Below are 19,717 nucleotides of genomic sequence, written 5' to 3'. Positions count from 1 at the left end.
TGCTCAGTCGGATTCAGGTCTGGGGAACGGGCGGGCCAGTCCATAGCTTCAATGCCTTCATCTTGCTGCTGACACACTCCAGCCACATGAGGTCTGGCATTGTCCTGCATTAGGAGGAACCCAGGGCCAATCGCACCAGCATATGGTCTCACAAGGGGTCTGAGGATCTCATCTAGGTACCTAATGGCAGTCAGGCTACCTCTGGCGAGCACATGGAGGGCTGTGCGGCCCTCCAAAGAAATGCCACTCCACACCATTACTGACCCACTGCCAAACCGGTCATGCTGAAGCATGTTGCAGGCAGCAGATCACTCTCCACGGCGTCTCCAGACTTCGTCACATCTGTCACGTGCTCAGTGTGAACCTGCTTTCATCTGTGAAGAGCACAGGGCGCCAGTGGCGACTTTGCAAATCCTGGTATTCTGTGGCAAATGCCAAGCGTCCTGCACAGTGTTGGGCTGTGAGCACAACCCCCATCTGTGGACGTCGGGTCCTCATACCACCCTCATGGAGTCGGTTTCTAACCGTTTGTGCGGACACATGCACATTTGTGGCCTGCTGGAGGTCATTTTGCAGGGCTCTGGCAGTGCTCCTCCTGTTCCTCCTTGCACAAAGGCGGAGGTAGCGGTCCTGCTGCTGGGTTGTTGCCCTCCTACGGCCCCCTCCACGTCTCCTGGTGTACTGGCCTGTCTCCTGGTAGCGCCTCCAGCCTCTGGACACTACGCTGACAGACACAGCAAACCTTCTTGTTACAGCTCGCATTGATATGCCATCCTGGATGAGCTGCACTACCTGAGCAACTTCTGTGGGTTGCAGAGTCCTTCTCATGCTACCACGAGTGTGAAAGCACAACCAACATTCAAAAGTGACCAAAACATCAGTCAGAAAGCATTGGAACTGAGATGTGGTCTGTGGTCCCCACCTGCAGAACCACTCCTTTATTGAGGGTGTCTTGATAATTGCCAATAATTTCCATCTATTGTCTATTCCATTTGCACAACAGCATGTGAAATTGATTGTCAATCAGTGTTGCTTCCTAAGTGGACAGTTTGATTTCACAGAAGTTTGATTTACTTGGAGTTGTATTCTGTTGTTTAAGTGTTCCCTTTATTTTTTTGAGCAGTGTATATATGACACATGTATATATCTATACATATGTCTCTTTGTATATATATTTCTATATGTGTGTGTACAGTACAGACCAAAAGTTTGGACACACCTACTCATTTAAAGATTTTTCTGTATTTTCATGACTATGAAAATTGTACATTCACACTGAAGGCATCAAAACTATGAATTAACACATGTGGAATTATATACTTAACAAAAAAGTGTGAAACAACTGAAAATATGTCTTATATTCTAGGTTCTCCAAAGTAGCCACCTTTTCCTTTGATGACTGCTTTGCACACTCTTGGCATTCTCTTGATGAGCTTCAAGAGGTAGTCACCGGAAATGGTCTTCCAACAATCTTGAAGGAGTTCCCAGAGATGCTTAGCACTTGTTGGCCCTTTTGCCTTCAATCTGCGGTCCAGCTCACCCCAAACCATCTCGATTGGGTTCAGGTCTGGTGACTGTGGAGGCCAGGTCATCTGGAGTAGCACCCCATCACTCTCCTTCTTGGTCAAATAGCCATAGCACAGCCTGGAGGTGTGTTTGGGGTCATTGTCCTGTTGAAAAATAAATGATGGTCCAACTAAACTCAAACCGGATGGAATAGCATGCCGCTGCAAGATGCTGTGGTAGGTATGCTTGTTCAGTATGCCTTCAATTTTGAATAAATCCCCAACAGTGTCACCAGCAAAGCACCCCCACACCATCACACCTCCTCCTCCATGCTTCACAGTGGGAACCAGGCATGTAGAGTCCATCCGTTCACCTTTTCTGCGTCGCACAAAGACACGGTGGTTGGAACCAAAGATCTCAAATTTGGACTCATCAGACCAAGCCACAGATTTCCACTGGTCTAATGTCCATTCCTTGTGTTCTTTAGCCCAAACAAGTCTCTTCTGCTTGTTGCCTGTCCTTAGCAGTGGTTTCCTAGCAGCTATTTTACCATGAAGGCCTGCTGCACAAAGTCTCCTCTTAACAGTTGTTGTAGAGATGTGTCTGCTGCTAGAACTCTGTGTGGCATTGACCTGGTCTCTAATCTGAGCTGCTGTTAACCTGCGATGTCTGAGGCTGGTGACTTGGATAAACTTATCCTCAGAAGCAGAGGTGACTCTTGGTCTTCCTTTCCTGGGGCGGTCCTCATGTGAGCCAGTTTCTTTGTAGCGCTTGATGGTTTTTGCATCTGCACTTGAGGACACTTTCAAAGTTTGCCCAATTTTTCGGACTGACTGACCTTCATTTCTTAAAGTAATGATGGCCACTCGTTTTTCTTTACTTAGCTGCTTTTTTCGTGCCATAATACAAATTCTAACAGTCTATTCAGTAGGACTATCAACTGTGTATCCACCTGACTTCTGCACAACACAACTGATGGTCCCAACCCCATTTATAAGGCAAGAAATCCAACTTATTAAACCTGACAGGGCACACCTGTGAAGTGAAAACCATTTCCAGTGACTACTTCTTGAAGCTCATCAAGAGAACGCCAAGAGTGTGCAAAGCAGTCATCAAAGCAAAAGGTGGCTACTTTGAAGAACCTAGAATATAAGACATATTTTCAGTTGTTTCACACTTTTTTGTTAAGTATATAATTCCACATGTGTTAATTCATAGTTTTGATGCCTTCAGTGTGAATGTACAATTTTCATAGTCATGAAAATACAGAAATTTCTTTAAATGGGGTGTGTCCAAACTTTTGGTCTGTACTGTGTATGTATGTATATATCTATATATCTATATCTATATATCTATATCTATATATATATATACACATCTCGTCAATTCAAAGTGTACAGACTTCTTTAATAATACATGGTAATGATTGAATATGACCACTAGGGCGCACTGTGGTACCACTTGGTGCTGTTACCTCTTGTGACTGGAGCACTGATAGTGTACTTTATCCACTTGTCACTGCTCCCAGATTTCCTATACCTGCTGCTGTCAGTAATGTTGTCCTGGTAATGTTCAACCAGAGCTTATATTAAAAATTGTAGCCTTGGCAGGAAATAATACAAAGCTATTCCTACAATCATCTGTAATCTGTGGCATATACATAACTTGTATAGTAGGGAGAGCTCCAATAGTCTAGGAAGGAAATTGATTCTAAAGTCTATAAATTCCTAAAAAATGCGACAGACACTGAGTGTGTTAAAATTTAGATCTGCCCATCTAGTCTCATTCCTTACTCGTGACATGGTCGACCACATTTTTGATGTCATAAGGGATCTAGGACACAGAAAGAAAATCTTCTCCTTACTTATCTAAGTAGAAATACAAAAAAAGCTTAAAAAACTAGGCTACTGCCTTAGGGAGGGATTGTACCGCTGGTTGGAGACTGGGCTGCTAATTTATGTTTGCTATGTAGAATTACAGATATGTGACCTACAATGACACATGAGCCCGCCAGCTCTGGAACAATGATCTTTGTAGTTTATTTATCCTTTGGCAACGATGCTTTGATTTCGCTGGTAGAACAACCTATATGGAGGATGAATACAGCCTTTGTTCCTATGGTGAGGTGATCCTCCAATTGATTAATCCCCAATCTATGCCCTACCAAAATGATCTGGGATTTCCTCATCAAGAGATACCAGGGAAAATGGTATAAACATGAATGTGGTCGCTTTTAATGACTGCCAAAGTGGTTGTTCTCTGGCTGTTACTGAACAAAGTAAATGGCTGAATAGGAGGTGATGCAAATCAGATGTCAGGAAACCATACATAGTAATGAGAGGTAGCTGAATGGATACTTGGACTGCAACACATTGGTGGGCAAAACCTACAGGAAATATGTGTATGCACGTCTAAACCATACAAGTCAAACTCTAGCCCATGGGCCAAATCTGGCCTGCAGGGTGATTTTATTTGGCCCGCGACACCAGAACCACCACCCCTATGTGGGGCCCATCATTCTGTTTGGAGGACTATGGGGGCCCATTATTCTGTATGGAGGACTATGTGGGGCCATTATTCTGTATGGAGGACTATGTGGGGCCCATTATTCTGTATGGAGGACTATGTGGGGCCATTATTCTGTATGGAGGACTATGGGGGCCCATTATTCTGTATGGAGGACTATGTGGGGCCATTATTCTGTATGGAGGACTATGTGGGGCCCATTATTCTGTATGGAGGACTATGTGGGGCCATTATTCTGTATGGAGGACTATGTGGGGCCCATTATTCTGTATGGAGGACTATGTGGGGCCCATTATTCTGTATGGAGGACTATGTGGGGCCATTATTCTGTATGGAGGACTATGTGGGGCCATTATTCTGTGTGGAGGACTATGTGGGGGCCCATTATACTGTATGGAGGACTATGTGGGGCCATTATTCTGTATGGAGGACTATGTGGGGCTTATTATTCTGTATGGAGGACTTTGTGGGGCCCATCATTCTGTTTGGAGGACTATGGGGGCCCATTATTCTGTATGGAGGACTATGTGGGGCCATTATTCTGTATGGAGGACTATGGGGGGTCACATTATTCTGTATGGAGGACTATGTGGGGCCCATTATTCTGTATGAGGGACTATGTGGGGCCCATTATTCTGTATGGAGGACTATGGGGGGCACATTATTCTGTATGGAGGACTATGTGGGGCCCATTATTCTGTATGGAGGACTATGTGGGGGCCCATTATTCTGTATGGAGGACTATGGGGGGCACATTATTCTGTATGGAGGACTATATGGGGCCCATTATTCTGTATGGAGGACTATGGGGGGCCCATTATTCTGTATGGAGGACTATGGGGGGCCCATTATTCTGTATGGAGGACTATGTGGGGCCCACTATTCTGTATGGTGGACTATGTGGGGCCCACTATTCTGTATGGAGGACTATGTGGGGCCCACTATTCTGTATGGAGGACTATTATATTGTATACTGGTTGGCCCGTGACTTTATTCTCTGTTTGTGTGAGTTGACATCCCTGTTCTAAACTGACTATTCTATATCTCCTAACCGATGCTATTAAATACATAATTGTTTAGTTGTGTGTAATATATATATTATGACCTGAGCTTTTATTATACACAGAGTGCTCTAATTTTAATAACCCTGCCGTTTATTTTAATGGTTTTTGAAGGAAGAGATTTTAGAAATGTTTTAGATTGTGCGGATTATCTTGAGTGCAATCGTTCCAAACCACAGTCAGCCAGGCCTCATCCATAAACATTTTCCGCGTAGAGGGGGAAACTTTATGCCTCAACTGTTAAAAGAAAATAACACAGAAATTAGAGCAAAAATGCAAGAGTGTGATATTTGAAGGGGGAAAAAAATAACATTCTGACTTTTTAATTAGGGTGTTAATCACTGATGATTATGGGGTGGTATTTTCAACTCTCATAAGATATTTTACGTTATTGCTCACAAGGGTGCTTTCCACAAATCGCCAGCATTCTGTAACGACACAGCCACTTAAAGGGTTTTTCTGGGACTCTGATGACCACGACCGGTCAACTGCATGAACAGAACATAGCACTCTTTGGAGCAATGAGCCTTTTCAGGCCACTGATTGACACAGGTGCCAGGAGTCCACTTTCTTTGAACAGCCACTCTAGTGTCATCAATGTCATTCTAATCATTAGGGGCAGATGTGCAGTGCCCAGCCATGGCAACTATGCAGTGACGAAACTGTGCACTTCCTGCAGGCAGCGGGAACAGCTGATTGGCAGGGTTCTGGATATCGTTCTGCCACCAATCAGATTTTATTGACCTATCCTAAGAATGGGTTATCAGTGTAAAAGTCCTGGACAACCCCTTTAACAATTGTGGTTGCGCTTGACACTGCAACTCGGAGCATATCAATCATATTCAAAATGGAACTGTACATTTTAACAAACTTTGCATAAACCAATAGTACAGGAAAGTATAAGAAACTTTGTAATATATTTAATCAAAAAAACATTCCTTTCCCCACTTATCAAATACTTCTTCCTCACCTTCTGAATTTGCCAGCCATTGTGGAAAAAAAAACAGATCAAATCCATCTTGCTTAGACAAGACATACTGTTGGCTCCCTGTGTTGTAATTACACAGCCCATTACACTATATGGAAAGGGATGGGTGGAAGGAGGAGCAGGGAGTGGAAATGGGCAGGGAAGAAATATAAAGTTTATGGTGAGTGTTCTAACAAGTCATTTAACTCGTCTGAGGCTGATTTACTACCAGACAGCTCAGCTCTGCTGTATATTGTCCTCCATACTGCTGCAGCTTGTCTGCCTGCTAAAAGCAAATGAGCAGGATTCGCTCTCTGTGTGCTGTGTTTTGTATAGGAGAGATCACAGCAGCTTGTTTCCTCTCGCCGGCTTCCAATGGATTGCAGATTAAGAGATGGAGCCAAAAAACTGGTGAAAGTACAGGATACAAGTTATGTAATGGCCACAAATATTGTTATTCCTCATGTACACAAACACAGGACAGTTTATTCTGAAAAGTGTTTTGAAAGCATAGTTACCCTTTAAGCCAAAGTACCAGGCACAACTAACACTGGCTGTACCGTGAAGCAGATCAGCTTGCATGGAAAGAGTTGGACCGTTAACACTCAATCTTTCCTAAGGATAGACCTCGAAAATGTCTTGATCAATAAAAGTCTGCTGATTCTCTTCTCCAGATACTGCATTTGTTTTAATCCAGTAGACTAATGGGAAGCCATAATATATATTTAGATATAGTCCTACTGGCTTTCTGCCCTAAACAAAACTTCTTTTCCCATCCTAACACGATGTCTTTTCACTTTTTGTTTTGTCTCAGAAGACCATCTGAAACTATAACCCATGAATCCAAGTGGAAAAGTAACGTGCCACAACCTGAGTCTTCCAAGTAATGTATTTACTGTTACACTTCATAAATGTATTCAAGTAAAGGTGAACTTGTTATGGATCGCTTTCTTGTGAACCTCAGAGTTGAGTTACCCAGTATTTAATTATGTGTTCCTATGGCAAGCCACAAATAATACATCCTGACTATATAATGTGGTGTTAAATGGCAAACTTGACAGCATCCCTCTTAAAAAGTGCAATAGTTTGTGGGTTAGATATATAGATTTACACAGGCCTAAGATTAAAGGGGTTATTCACTTAAAAAATGTATTGATTTGTTTGAAATGATCCAGGCAGCTCCACTTCCAGCTTGTATTCGACTCGAGAGGACCTGAATGGGCTTGTCATTGGTGCTGTGTGGGAAGGGGGCTGGCTGACTGTCTTATTTCAATAGCTATGCCAGCCCCATTCCCACACACATAGCACAAAACATGCACTGACACTGGAAACTCCCTCTCATGTGGGACAAAAGCTAAAAGTTTTAAATGTATAAAAACCCTAAGAGGAGTATTTTTCGCACCCATGAGGTGCATTTGGGTGGTCCATCCTTAGTCATGTCTCCTTTTTCGGTACTTTTTTAAGTGGGCTCAGGATTGTGTATCTTTACTAGAGACCAACACAAAACTGGAAGGTGTGTAAAAGATCAGGACAGTGTGTGTATTGTATTATGAGTAAGTGAACTACATAGTCCATAATGGCTGACAGTAGTTGGATCTCACTGTACCAGAATACTACAGGCTCAGATGACAACAATGTAAGATTTCACCTTTCCAAATCGGGGCTGGTTAAGGTGGGCCTGGGACTGAATAGTGATGATACATTTCTCATGTATAGTCACCATACCTGGTGCCATCTCCGCCTCTTATATCAATGTTCCTTTCTTCCAATATAGCCGCCACAGTGGCATGGGGAGTGCGATGGTAATGCTATGTTCACACATCATGGTTTTTTTTTGTGTCAATTTTCTGCAACACCTGTTCTTCAAGGGCATTTTGTTCTGCATTTTTCTTGCAGTTTTGATGCATTTTTGGTGCATTTTTTCAGCATTTTTTTCACTGTCCTTCTGTCTCTTTTTATGCATGTACATAAAGTTCTGTGAAAAAAAGAACCCCATTCTATTTTGGCATCAAAAACGCTGAAAAATTGCTGATACAAATTTTGATGCGTTTTTGATGCTTTCCTTTCACCACCCATTACTTCCGATGGGTGAAAAAACTCTGAAAAAACGCTGAAAGATGTGACATGCTCTATTTTCAGAAAAAAACATGCAAGGCACAAAATCCTGAACAAAAAAAAACCATGATGTGTGAACAGAGGATTCTGGTTCTCATAGACTTTGCTGGTACTGCAAAAGGCAACTGAAAATTTGCATAAAAAACGCTGAAAAACCATGATGTGTGAACATAGCCTAAGTCTAATCTATGCATTCCTTCTGCTGTAGAGATGCGATTTAGAGTTACCACTATGCAACTGGGGTGGTCATATTAGAAACAGAAGGGTTGGACCGCCGATCTGAGCAGAAGAGGCAGTGGGAGGCAAACAGAGGGCACCAGTTTGGGCGACGGTACATGAGAACTGTATCATAGCTTTTCAGTACCAGGGTGGTGGTGCTTATATACCTTCTTTGGTCCATTTTAGTGGTCACATTCAGTATCTTTATACTACTTTATTGAAACCTTTAACGTTCTTTGCTTTCCTGCCTGGCTTATTCCTGATGTGTACTTTTTTCTCTGTGCTTACCTTTTAACATTTGCATTTGTATCCATTTTCAGCCCGTGGCTTTCACCCTTAAGTAAAAGTAAGCCATCTGTGGCCGCGGTGACTTTTACTACGATCGTTGAAGAAGAGAAGAAGCAGGAGGCTGCGTTAATTAGGAGCCGAGAGAAACCCCTGGCACTCATCCAGGTAAGCGGAGGAACATTTTGGCTGCGGCTATTGCATGTTTGAGATTTGAGTATGGTTGTTTTCTTCATTTTTAGCCTACGCACAATATTGTGCCTGTCTATAAATGACTAGCAGAATATTTTTGCCTTATGTTTCTTAGATTGAAGAGCGAGCTATTCAGGATCTGCTGGTCCATTACCAGGCAGTAGACAACCCAGAGGAATATATAACCGTTGAGCGATCAGCACAAGGGCCCATGGCCACGCCAATGTGGAACAAGCATCGACTATGACGTGGCCGTATTGTGAATCGTATAGATGTGGTGGTGTTCTGTTTTGGATCGTGTCAGCAGGTAGTGATCGCAGCTGAAGAGCCACAAGCATGACTTGTAGAGTTTGGTCTGAATTTGCTGTCAGTGGTAAATGCACTAATTTCTTCTTGCCGGCCATATACACATATACGTATTGCTCATGGACATTTCATGTTCTCAGTTTGGGCTAAATGAATAATGATATATTGTCTGTTATAGAATATTTAATATTGGGGGGCAGTATTCTGTTTACAACGTATTGAATTTCTATTTCAAATAAAAGTGTGCAATTATAATTTTCTGATTATTTTTTTTTATTTATTTTTTCTCTTCCTCAATTTACTTTCATTGTTTCCTGTTAACCCTTAGAAACTCTGAATAACATTGACATAAAAAATTCTACTTGTTACTATGCGTTCAAGTTGTACTAGGGGCCAATTCATTAAGACTGGCGTTGTGCATGCCAGCCTTACAGGGCATCTGTCAGTAGGATCAACTCTCCTAAGCCGTCTATATGGGCATGTAGGTCATAGGAAGCTGAATAAAATCATACATTGATATCTGCGATCCAATGTCTTTCTACAGAGAAATACATTTTTTTTCTTAATATATAAATGAGCTGTTAAGCACTATGGGCGGGACATACAGTGCAGACCAAAAGTTTGGACACACCTTCTCATTTACAGATTTTTCTGTATTTTCTTGACAATGAAAATTGTACATTCACACTGAAGGCATCAAAACTATGAATTAACACATGTGGAATTATATATATACTTAACAAAAAAGTGTGAAACAACTGAAAATATGTCTTAGATTCTAGGTTCTTCAAAGTAGCCACCTTTTGCTTTGATGACTGCTTTGCACACTCTTGGCATTCTCTTGATGAGTCACCGGAAATGGTTTTCACTTCACAGGTGTGCCCTGTCAAGTTTAATAAGTGGGATTTCTTGCCTTATAAATGGGGTTGGGACCATCAGTTGTGTTGTGCAGAAGTCTGGTGGATACACAGCTGATCGTCCTACTGAATAGACTGTTAGAATTTGTATTATGGCAAGAAAAAAGCAGCTAAGTAAAGAAAAACGAGTGGCCATCATTACTTTAAGAAATGAAGGTCAGTCAGTGCGAAAAATTGGGCAAACTTTGAAAGTGTCCCCAAGTGCAGTTGCAAAAACCATCAAGCGCTACAAAGAAACTGGCTCACATGAGGACCGTCCCAGGAAAGGAAGACCAAGAGTCACCTCTGCTTCTGAGGATAAGTTTATCCGAGTCACCAGCCTCAGAAATCGCAGGTTAACAGCAGCTCAGATTAGAGACCAGGTCAATGCCACACAGAGTTCTAGCAGCAGACACATCTCTTCAACAACTGTTAATAGGAGACTTTGTGCAGCAGGCCTTCATGGTAAAATAGCTGCTAGGAAACCACTGCTAAGGACAGGAAACAAGCAGAAGAGACTTGTTTGGGCTAAAGAACACAAGGAATGGACATTAGATCAGTGGAAATCTGTGCTTTGGTCTGATGAGTCCAAATTTGAGATCTTTGGTTCCAACCACCGTGTCTTTGTGCGACGCAGAAAAGGTGAACAGATGGACTCTACATGCTTGGTTCCCACCGTGAAGCATGCAGCGGCATGCTATTCCATCCGGTTTGCGTTTAGTTGGACCATCATTTATTTTTCAACAGGACAGTGACCCCAAACACACCTCCAGGCTGTGTAAGGGCTATTTGACCAAGAAGGAGAGTGATGGGGGGCTACGCCAGATGACCTGGCCTCCACAGTCACCAGACCTGAACCCAATCGAGATGGTTTGGGGTGAGCTGGACCGCAGAGTGACGGCAAAAGGGCCAACAAGTGCTGAGCATATCTGGGAACTCCTTCAAGATTGTTGGAAGACCATTTCCGGTGACTACCTCTTGAACTCATCAAGAGAATGCCAAGAGTGTGCAAAGCAGTCATCAAAGCAAAAGGTGGCTACTTTGAAGAACCTAGAATATAAGACATATTTTCAGTTGTTTTACACTTTTTTGTTAAGTATATAATTCCACATGTGTTAATTCATAGTTTTGATGCCTTCAGTGTGAATGTACAATTTTCATAGTCAAGAAAATACAGAAATTTCTTTAAATGAGAAGGTGTGTCCAAACTTTTGGTCTGTACTGTAGATCTGAATCTGCCTTCAGAGCTTATTTCAAATGAAAGGGGTCATTACCAGTATGAGACATGTAGATCAGGAGAGCAGACTGTCAGCCATTACATGTCTCACACTGGTAACGCCTTCTTTCATTAAAATGAGCTCTAGAGGCAGATTCTCAGGGTAATCCATGTCCTGCCCGTAGTGCTTAACAGCTCATTTACATATTCCAGAGGAATCCACATTTTTCCTAATAAGACATCACATCGCAGATATCCAGGTGTCATTTTATTCAACTTTCTATGACCTACATGCCCATATAGACGGCTTAGGACTTTAATGAAAGGACTCCCTGGAATACAATGATTTAATTCCCCTAATTCATTAAGAGGCACCACTTAATGAATTAGGAGCATCTGTTAACTCACATCCCAGAAACGTCCTACTGTCAATGTACTCAGCTTCTCATTGTCCCAAATGTTTTCAGAAAATCTTTTCTGTCTTGTTAGTGCGAGGTTTTGAGACTAAGCATTGAGATATACCACATAGTGACATGCTTGGACATGTCGGCTGCTACAACTTTTTCACTTGAATGAGTTGATAGACATGCTGTAAAAACTCCTGATAAGAATCAGAAGATTGGTATTCAGGAAATTGCGTCGTCTCCACCCTGGAAATCCTGCAGATTCAGTATACAACATAGATACTTACCTGACACTCTAGCACTAATATTTCTAGAAGGACCGTTTAGGCCCCAGAATGTTTTCTTATTCCATAGGACCTTATGTATATCTCGGGATATCGGCGTATGTATGTGCAGGTATATCTATGTACAGTTATATAGTTGAGCTGTCAGGTTCACTTAGAATTAAGTTAAACTATTGTCTATTTCCAAGGGCAAGCACAATTTTGGAAGCAGCTGAATATTGTAGTGGAAAAGTACATGAAATAACTGAAAAGGAAACAATACAGCAAAGTATTAGCTAACAAATTCAACATTTTGCATCTGTTTTGATTTTTGAATATGTTTTGGAAATATGTTTTCCTCCTTGTTACTTTAAAGGGAAACTGTCATGTAAAAAAAAACGCTATTAACCTGCAAATATGGGGTTATTCTTCAGGTTAATAGCATTTTGAAACTACTCAGCGCCCGCTCTGAGAACCCCGCTGCTGGGAGGAAATTAACTTTGTTCGGCCCAGCAGCCTCCGGCTTTCAGTCATAGGGGTGCGGCCGTCTTGGCTTCAGTCACTGCTCAGTGCATAGTGAGCGGTGGCTGTAACTGTGCTCCGGCACTGACTGACAGCAGATCAGCATTAGAGCGCCCAATTCAATATTCTATTTGTGCCTCTTTTTAAGTCTGATTTATATGTGCTCACCTGCATTGTGTTTTTTTTTTTTTTCCGCTTTGTTGGCGGAGTGAGTTTAGTGATTCCAGATGTTTTCAGCCGATTCATCCATTGCGGCTTTTCAAAAAGTTGCAAAATTTGGCATAACTCTGCTTTAGACTACCCCTAGTGTCATTTTGAGTACATATTGGTACACTTTTTGCGCCATTTTGCAAAGCGTGCAATTTCTTTTTTTCAGCAGTGTGAGTAACACCAGCATAGCCTTATGAAGATGATTCATTTGAGGCTGGTGATAGAAGCAGGATGAGTGACAGCAGTGTGGCCCTACAGCTTCTATCACCACCTCCTGATAATAATTTGTTTCCAGGAAAGCGGTGTTAGAAGAAGTGACTGTGATGTCGACAGCGACTGACGCTGTGGTCTCTTATCGATTTACCTCTACTGAACCAGGACATTATCAGGGAAACGGTGGTAAGTGACTGCAGCGCTGGCCTCTGATGATGTCCTGTTTCAGGAGGGGAGATAGATGCTGCAGAGAAGTGAGTGCAGCCCCAGCCTCCCATGACATCCTGTTTGAGACTCATCTCAATCGAAATGGAACAGGACGTAAAGTAAAAAAAACACATAGGAAATAGCAGGATAGGGAGAAGTGTAGGGAATGTAATAATTAAGCTAATTACAAAACTGGTTAGATATTAAAGATAGATATTTATAACAGGCTTTCTAGGTATCAGAGCACCCCTTTAATGATGATTTGACAAGGGATGATTGCAATGTTGCTCCACGCTGCTGCTAGTCAGCTTGTAGGCAGCAATAGATAAAGGGCGTTGATGAATGATTCCTCTTGATTAGGAAAGCCAAGGAGATACCGCCGAGTCAACTGAGGCAGGACTCGCATAGCAAGCATATAAAAGATAACGTCTAAATATAGTGGTTGTAAAGTAATAAAACTGTTGGGAAGCCTCACGTACTGTACAGTTATGTAATAGAACAGATGAACTTTGTATGTCAGCTGGAGTTCAGCTAAAACAATCGCTGAAATTTGTTCTAGCTTCACACCGTGTACAATTTGGCCCTTGTTTGATGCATATAAATCTTTACTGTACAAGTATAACCCGTACATTCAGATACTTCTTCTTTTTTATCATGGATCCTTTTTTGTTTTGTTTCATTTCCTTGTTGCTTCTTTGTTTTTATTATAGTGCAAGCGGTTCTGGCGTGGGAGGACAGTGATTTTAGGCAAACTGGTTGTTGGGAATACATATGGACTGTCGTGGTGCATCACTCAACAATGAGTTTCTGTGATTACTCAGCAGCAATCAAGCTAGGGTTTTTACTGTAATTGTGTGTAGAAATTTTAGACAGCTAAGTTGTGCGTAGTAGAACCATTTCTTTTACATAAAAAAAGATATACAATCTGGTTGTGGGAAGTAAACGTGGGCTGACAAATAAAGCTCATTTGGAGCCCGGTGGGGAAGCTAAGTTAGAGGTTGGTGACCATTGCCTCAATGCTTCCAGTATGGAATGGCAGGTTTGTGCTATATCCTGTGGGACAGGGTTGGACTTTCATTGGTGCAGTCTCACAGGGGCCCAAAAGGTAAGAGGACTCTCTTCCACCTCCTAAGTACTGTAGGTGGAATTGTGTATTATGGTGAGCCATAGCGGGCTGCAAAGGGCCCATATATTGTTATTGCATAAGGGCCCGCTTCTGCCTGTCTGCTCCTGTCATGGCAGCTCTTGTCAGGGTGTGTGAGGGCCGAGTCTTCTACACCTTACATAAGTGGAAAACATTTGTATGATTTTGTAAAGGTCTCCCCATCAAGCCACTTATCACACACGGAATTCTTAAAACACCCTGATTTATTAACAGGTCTACTGAATATGGAGGTGTATCATTTGACAAAGTTTCAGAACTTGAACTTCAGAAAAGCATGTAAGAGGCCTTCTGCTCCATGGTCTGTGGTGTTCCTGGATTTGTATCATTACGGTGGTCACGCACTCTCAGCTCTCTTCCTGGCTCTCAGTGAAGCCCACTCTCACATCCATTTTCTCTGGCAGTTTCACTCCACTGGCATCTCGTGACAGTCCCAATAGGCCATCACCCACTCTGTTTCAGGGTGTTCCAATAAAATAGTCCCACATCTGTAACTCAACACTTCTCACTGTGGGAACTCCGGCCTTCTCTTCTGTACCTCTTTACTGTAGCATCTCGCCAGCCCTCTCTTTACTGAGGGGCGTGCTGGTTCTCTGAGGTTACTGACTACTTCAGCACGAATTAGCCCAGTGCCTATCCCTAACTGTTCAGGGACCTACTCTCTCCTCTTCTCCAGTACTATAATTTCTTGGCAAGATAATGCCTTCCTCTATCTCCTTCAGACAGTCTTGTGACGACTCGCAGCCAGTCACCCAGTTTGGCTCCACAACCCCTCTTCAAACAGTCCCATAGTTAACCCTTTTGTTACCACATTCACAGTGGAGATCTAGCAAAGATTTCCTTATACAACACATTTTTTGAATGGATAACATGTTTAACTTTTGTTTTGGCAGATCAGGGTTCATATATGATAGGTCCAGCCCAGGTATACCAAATAACAGCATTTTTGTCATGTAGATTTACATGGGGTGCGATTCTGAAGTTGTTTTTGGTTATGCTGGGTTGTCTGGTGCTTATTCAGTGCCAATATACTATGCATTCATTGTACTTATTTTTTTATTGATCCTCACTTACAGCTTGTGCCGAGCTGCCTTCACAATTATGACCCTTAAAGGGAACCTGTCATGTTGAAAAACGTTATTAACCCCTTAAACGGGGTTATTCTGCAGGTTAATTGCCTTTTAAAGCTGTGTGGCCGGTACACTGAAAGCCCTGAGACTGGGAGGAAATTAACTTTATTCCTCCCAGCAGCCTCTAGCTTTCAGTCACAGTGGTGCGGCCGGCGGGGCTTCAGTCAGTGCTCAGGATACAGTGAGTGGCAGCTGTAAGCATGCCCGGGCACTGACTAACAACCATCTCTGCAGATTTAGAACAATATTATCCTGCAGATTAACCCTATATCTGTAGGTAATAGCCTTTGTGAACATGGCAGGTTCCCTTTAGGAAGTAAAATGTTCCAGCTTTCTTTGCTAGCCCTACATCGGCACAGCGTACTCCACAGATTTGCATTCTGGGAAATAAAGTGTTTACAATAAGGACTGTATAATATTCTGATGTAGGAAAGACAAACTCCGCAGTAAATTGCTGTCGAGCTGCTTCCAGTGGCGGTTGTGGACATAATGGAAATAAGTAATAAAATATATATACTTTTTGACTTTTTCTGTTGATTTACAATTATATGTTCATCATCGAAACACAATTGTCAAGCAGAAGACTAGAGGCGCCATAACCTGTGACTCAAAAGCTTCTGGACTTTGTGCTACCCGCTCAATCATTTCCATCGTAGGCACATTGCAATGTTTCTGATTCTGTTGTTTTTTTATGAAGCCGTAAAATACAGACAGTGACAGAATTCTACTTTTTTAATATAAAGATTTACAATTTCACAAAGCAATAAAGGAGAAATACCCAAGACTCATGAAGTCAGAATTGCCAGTTTGGAGCTCATTCTTTGCTGTGGTTTAGACTTTGTGTTTAGCTGTAGGGTATAGTTATACTTAAGTGACAAAATATCTTCAGCAAACAAGTGAAAATGCTTATACATTTTAGATCTAAAGAATCTGTATTGCGAAAATGATTGACCTACATTATCTAATGCTGAGAGATAGTGTGAAGCACGGCCCTAGGACTGGGTTTAAGGATCAGTCTGGTAAGCAGCCTGTAATGCTTATGAGCTGTGCTTGTGTTGGGTTACTACAGGTCAGTCACATACGCAAGCTGTGTATTTCTTGCTGGCTAAGTAGCCTTAAGCAGATCTAATGGTGTTGTCGACAATTTTCAGACTCTGAGACTATAGTTAAGACACATACAAAGGAATGTGACGTACGACTTCCTCACTGTTTACCCTTCTCAATAAACTCTTTAGTTCTTCTCAGTGGGTTCATTGTTTTTACTGATTGAATCAAGCCAAGAAGCACAGTGAAGCATAGTCAGAAGAACGTATTGAGACATACAGATTTTCCTAGCAATCATTACTTCCTTCTTTTAACGTGTTACCTCCTAAAAATACAATAGCAGTATGGCTTGTAGACACCGGCGCAGCCTCTGAGTTTTTGCGTTGGCTCCACCACTAGGGTCTTTTACTCTATACTGTCATTGTGTGCACATATCATTTCTCTGGTTTCTACTCTGATGTGACCTTTTTTAAGGGATTGTCCACTACTAGATATCCCCATTGTATTGAAAGCAGGACCCCAATTAAAATAAAAACCGTGTATGCTAATTTCCGGCACTGTTCCGGTGATTTCGGCGCTGCTATTCCCGTAGAATGACGTGACTTGTGTTACGCATGGGCTGCAGCGACCGCTGTTTTCTACTACTCAACATTTCATCAGGGTGGACGTCCATTCTAATGCAATGTTAGTCTCATATTATTTCTCTGGTTTCTCTGCCCATTGGCTGCAGTCTGCACGTGACACAACAGTCACGTCACCGCGAGGGCCACCCCTTTGAGCAAGGAGCTAACCCTAATTACTGTACTATTATTTGGTAGATTTCCTGTTTAAAGCAAGATGTTATGTAAGGGATCATCTGGGAGTACAACAAAAGGTATAAGAGGGCACCACTCAAATAGGTTGATCCCAACATATGTATACATATCGCATACCAATAAGTAACATTAAAGAAAAGAAGTGTGCGAGGCTAGGGATACATAAAAAAATATTAAGTATTTATTATTAACAAACAAGTAGAAATATAACAACATTTAAAAAGGAGAACTGGCTATAGTATATAAACAAGTTAGAATGAAACAAGGTCTCCACTGTCTATGCATGTAATAAAATATTAAAGGATCGCAACAAAGATCATACTAGTCTAATAGAGGCTGGCTTAATAAGCCCAAGTGAGATCCATTCAAACAGACAGATAATATAAACTCTCAATATGGGTTCAAATGTATATGCAAATAGACTAACTGACTATAGAGTTGTCATGCAATAGAAATACCAGCATGTATAGCAAATGCATAATAATAGAGAAATTGTTGGCACAAAGATATAATAACCTGAATGAAGGTACCCAGTGGGGAGACAGTGGGGAGGAACTACGCTTGTGACTTCATCAGGGGTAAAATTATAGCCATCAATTACTAGCCATCATTTGGGATTACTAATTGTTTTTTGATTTCTCCTTGACTATAAATGGTCTTGACACACCAGAAATTACCAGAAGTGCCCAATCAGCCAATGCATGGCCACAGTGGTGATTCACCTCAGCCAGAGTTTTTTGTGGAGCGTGTATTTTGGACAATTGAAACAGGAACAGGAGTTGGAGACCAGTGGGGACCAGGTAAGTATTGGAACAAAGGGGTGCTGGATAATGTGGTAGCCTTTAACATGGCACATGGTTGGTAATACAATGTTCTATCTGAATATAATATGTCTACTATACACCTGAATATAATATGCTAACTATTTGCTATGGTATATAAATGCTTAATATAGCACTGCATTGGGATGCAGGACAGTGTGGCAATCTATATGGTTGATCAGACAATGTTCTATCAAATATAATTAACTGATCTCTACCATGGTATATATTTGTTGACTAAACAGTGTATAGAATATTATGATGTATACAACCTAATTTTTAAAAAAACTTAGAAGGATTTCTTTGTTTAAAATGAATCTATATGTGATATGATCCAATTATTGTTCTGATTTGGGACACTTGACCTGTGACCCTCTATATTTCTAATTAATTATTGCTTTGATTCAAGACATCTAACGTGTAACCTTCTATATTCTTATGTGTATAACCATTGAGACTTATGGCTATTTATATGTCTTAGGCTATATATATATATACCACATTGCCCGGAAGGGTTTTAAATGTTTTTATGGGCATAATGAAGAATTTTTAAAGATACTATCACTTTTCTGCTTGCTGTGATTTAATAAAAGTACTGATTAAATACGAATGAATATGATTATTTTATATAATATATTTTTGATATCAAAAAAGGAGATACATTAATAGATATTGAGTTTTGGGGGTAACTCCTTATAACACAATTAATGGATCTACATATCCATTTTTCTCTAATTAAGTATTGGAACAAAAGCTGTGGAGGATCGGTGAGGTTTAGTTCAGTTCTTTGTACCAATCTGAGTCCTTTTAAAAAGATTTTTATTCTTTGGACAGCCCCTTTATCTACTTAGATTCTTAAATCTGAGAAAGCAGATAGTGTGGCTTCCATGACATGACCAGAAGAATCTATTTCCAGTTCTTCCAAAAATGAATCCTATTTATCTCTCGTGGGTCTTTCAGGTTGGTCACCTCCCATAATCGGCCATAAGAGCAAATTTTCCTAAATAAGTAGCACAGCTGACTTTTTCCTGACAGATCTCCACACTGCTATGGCTTCCACAGTATTACAGTACTTTTTATTTGTATTCTTTATGCTTAAAGATAAGCAGTTTGGAGCTGAAAACGCCCAGTTTGTTTGCAGTAAAACTAGCATAGCATGTCTGCAGGTAATTCTGGAGCTCATGTCACGAAAAATCTGTTTGCCTTCAGCACTGAACAGAAGGTTTTTATGCCGACATAGCACTTATCTGACGTTGTTAGGTGGATAAGTGTTTGCCCAGGATTTCTAAAGTTCGTAAGACGTTTCTGTTCTGTGAAACAGATTGTGTTTTTTGAGAATTTAATGTTTGCCAGACAGAAAGCACGATTTCTAGTAGGCTATATATACATTTTTATAGATTATGAAAAGTAATAGAAAACAATCTGGTCACAATTAATTTCATGTATTTTTTACTTCCATGAAAGGCTTATATTAGTCTCAGCAAAGCATAATCATTTTCCAAGATGTTTTAATTTTAAAAACGTTGTCATTGTAAATCTTAGATACTACCATGATAAATCTATTTTCTATAAAGGATACATACTCAAAGATTATAGAAAATAGACTGTGCACAATTAGGAAATTTGTAATTTTGATG

At 41.1% G+C, this 19,717-nt stretch overlaps 1 protein-coding gene across 1 annotated transcript in view; it reads left to right on the top strand.

Moving 5' to 3' along the window:
• Nucleotides 1–9,432, top strand: part of IBTK (inhibitor of Bruton tyrosine kinase) — a 108,035-nt gene extending 98,603 nt beyond the window's left edge. The window contains exons 27-29 of the mRNA XM_073675619.1: nt 6,875–6,943; nt 8,715–8,847; nt 8,987–9,432. Of these exons, the coding sequence (XP_073531720.1) occupies nt 6,875–6,943; nt 8,715–8,847; nt 8,987–9,118 (334 nt within the window). The 3' untranslated portion in view covers nt 9,119–9,432. The remainder of the gene's footprint in view (nt 1–6,874; nt 6,944–8,714; nt 8,848–8,986) is intronic.
• Nucleotides 9,433–19,717: the final 10,285 nt, after the last annotated feature.

This window comes from Phyllobates terribilis, unplaced genomic scaffold (assembly GCF_046119375.1).
Source record: "Phyllobates terribilis strain yellow unplaced genomic scaffold, ASM4611937v1 Scaffold_3__8_contigs__length_932513732, whole genome shotgun sequence".
Lineage (NCBI taxonomy): Eukaryota > Metazoa > Chordata > Amphibia > Anura > Dendrobatidae > Phyllobates > Phyllobates terribilis.
The sequence above is the reverse complement of the archived record's forward strand: the minus strand, read 5'-3'. Positions and strand labels throughout refer to the sequence as shown.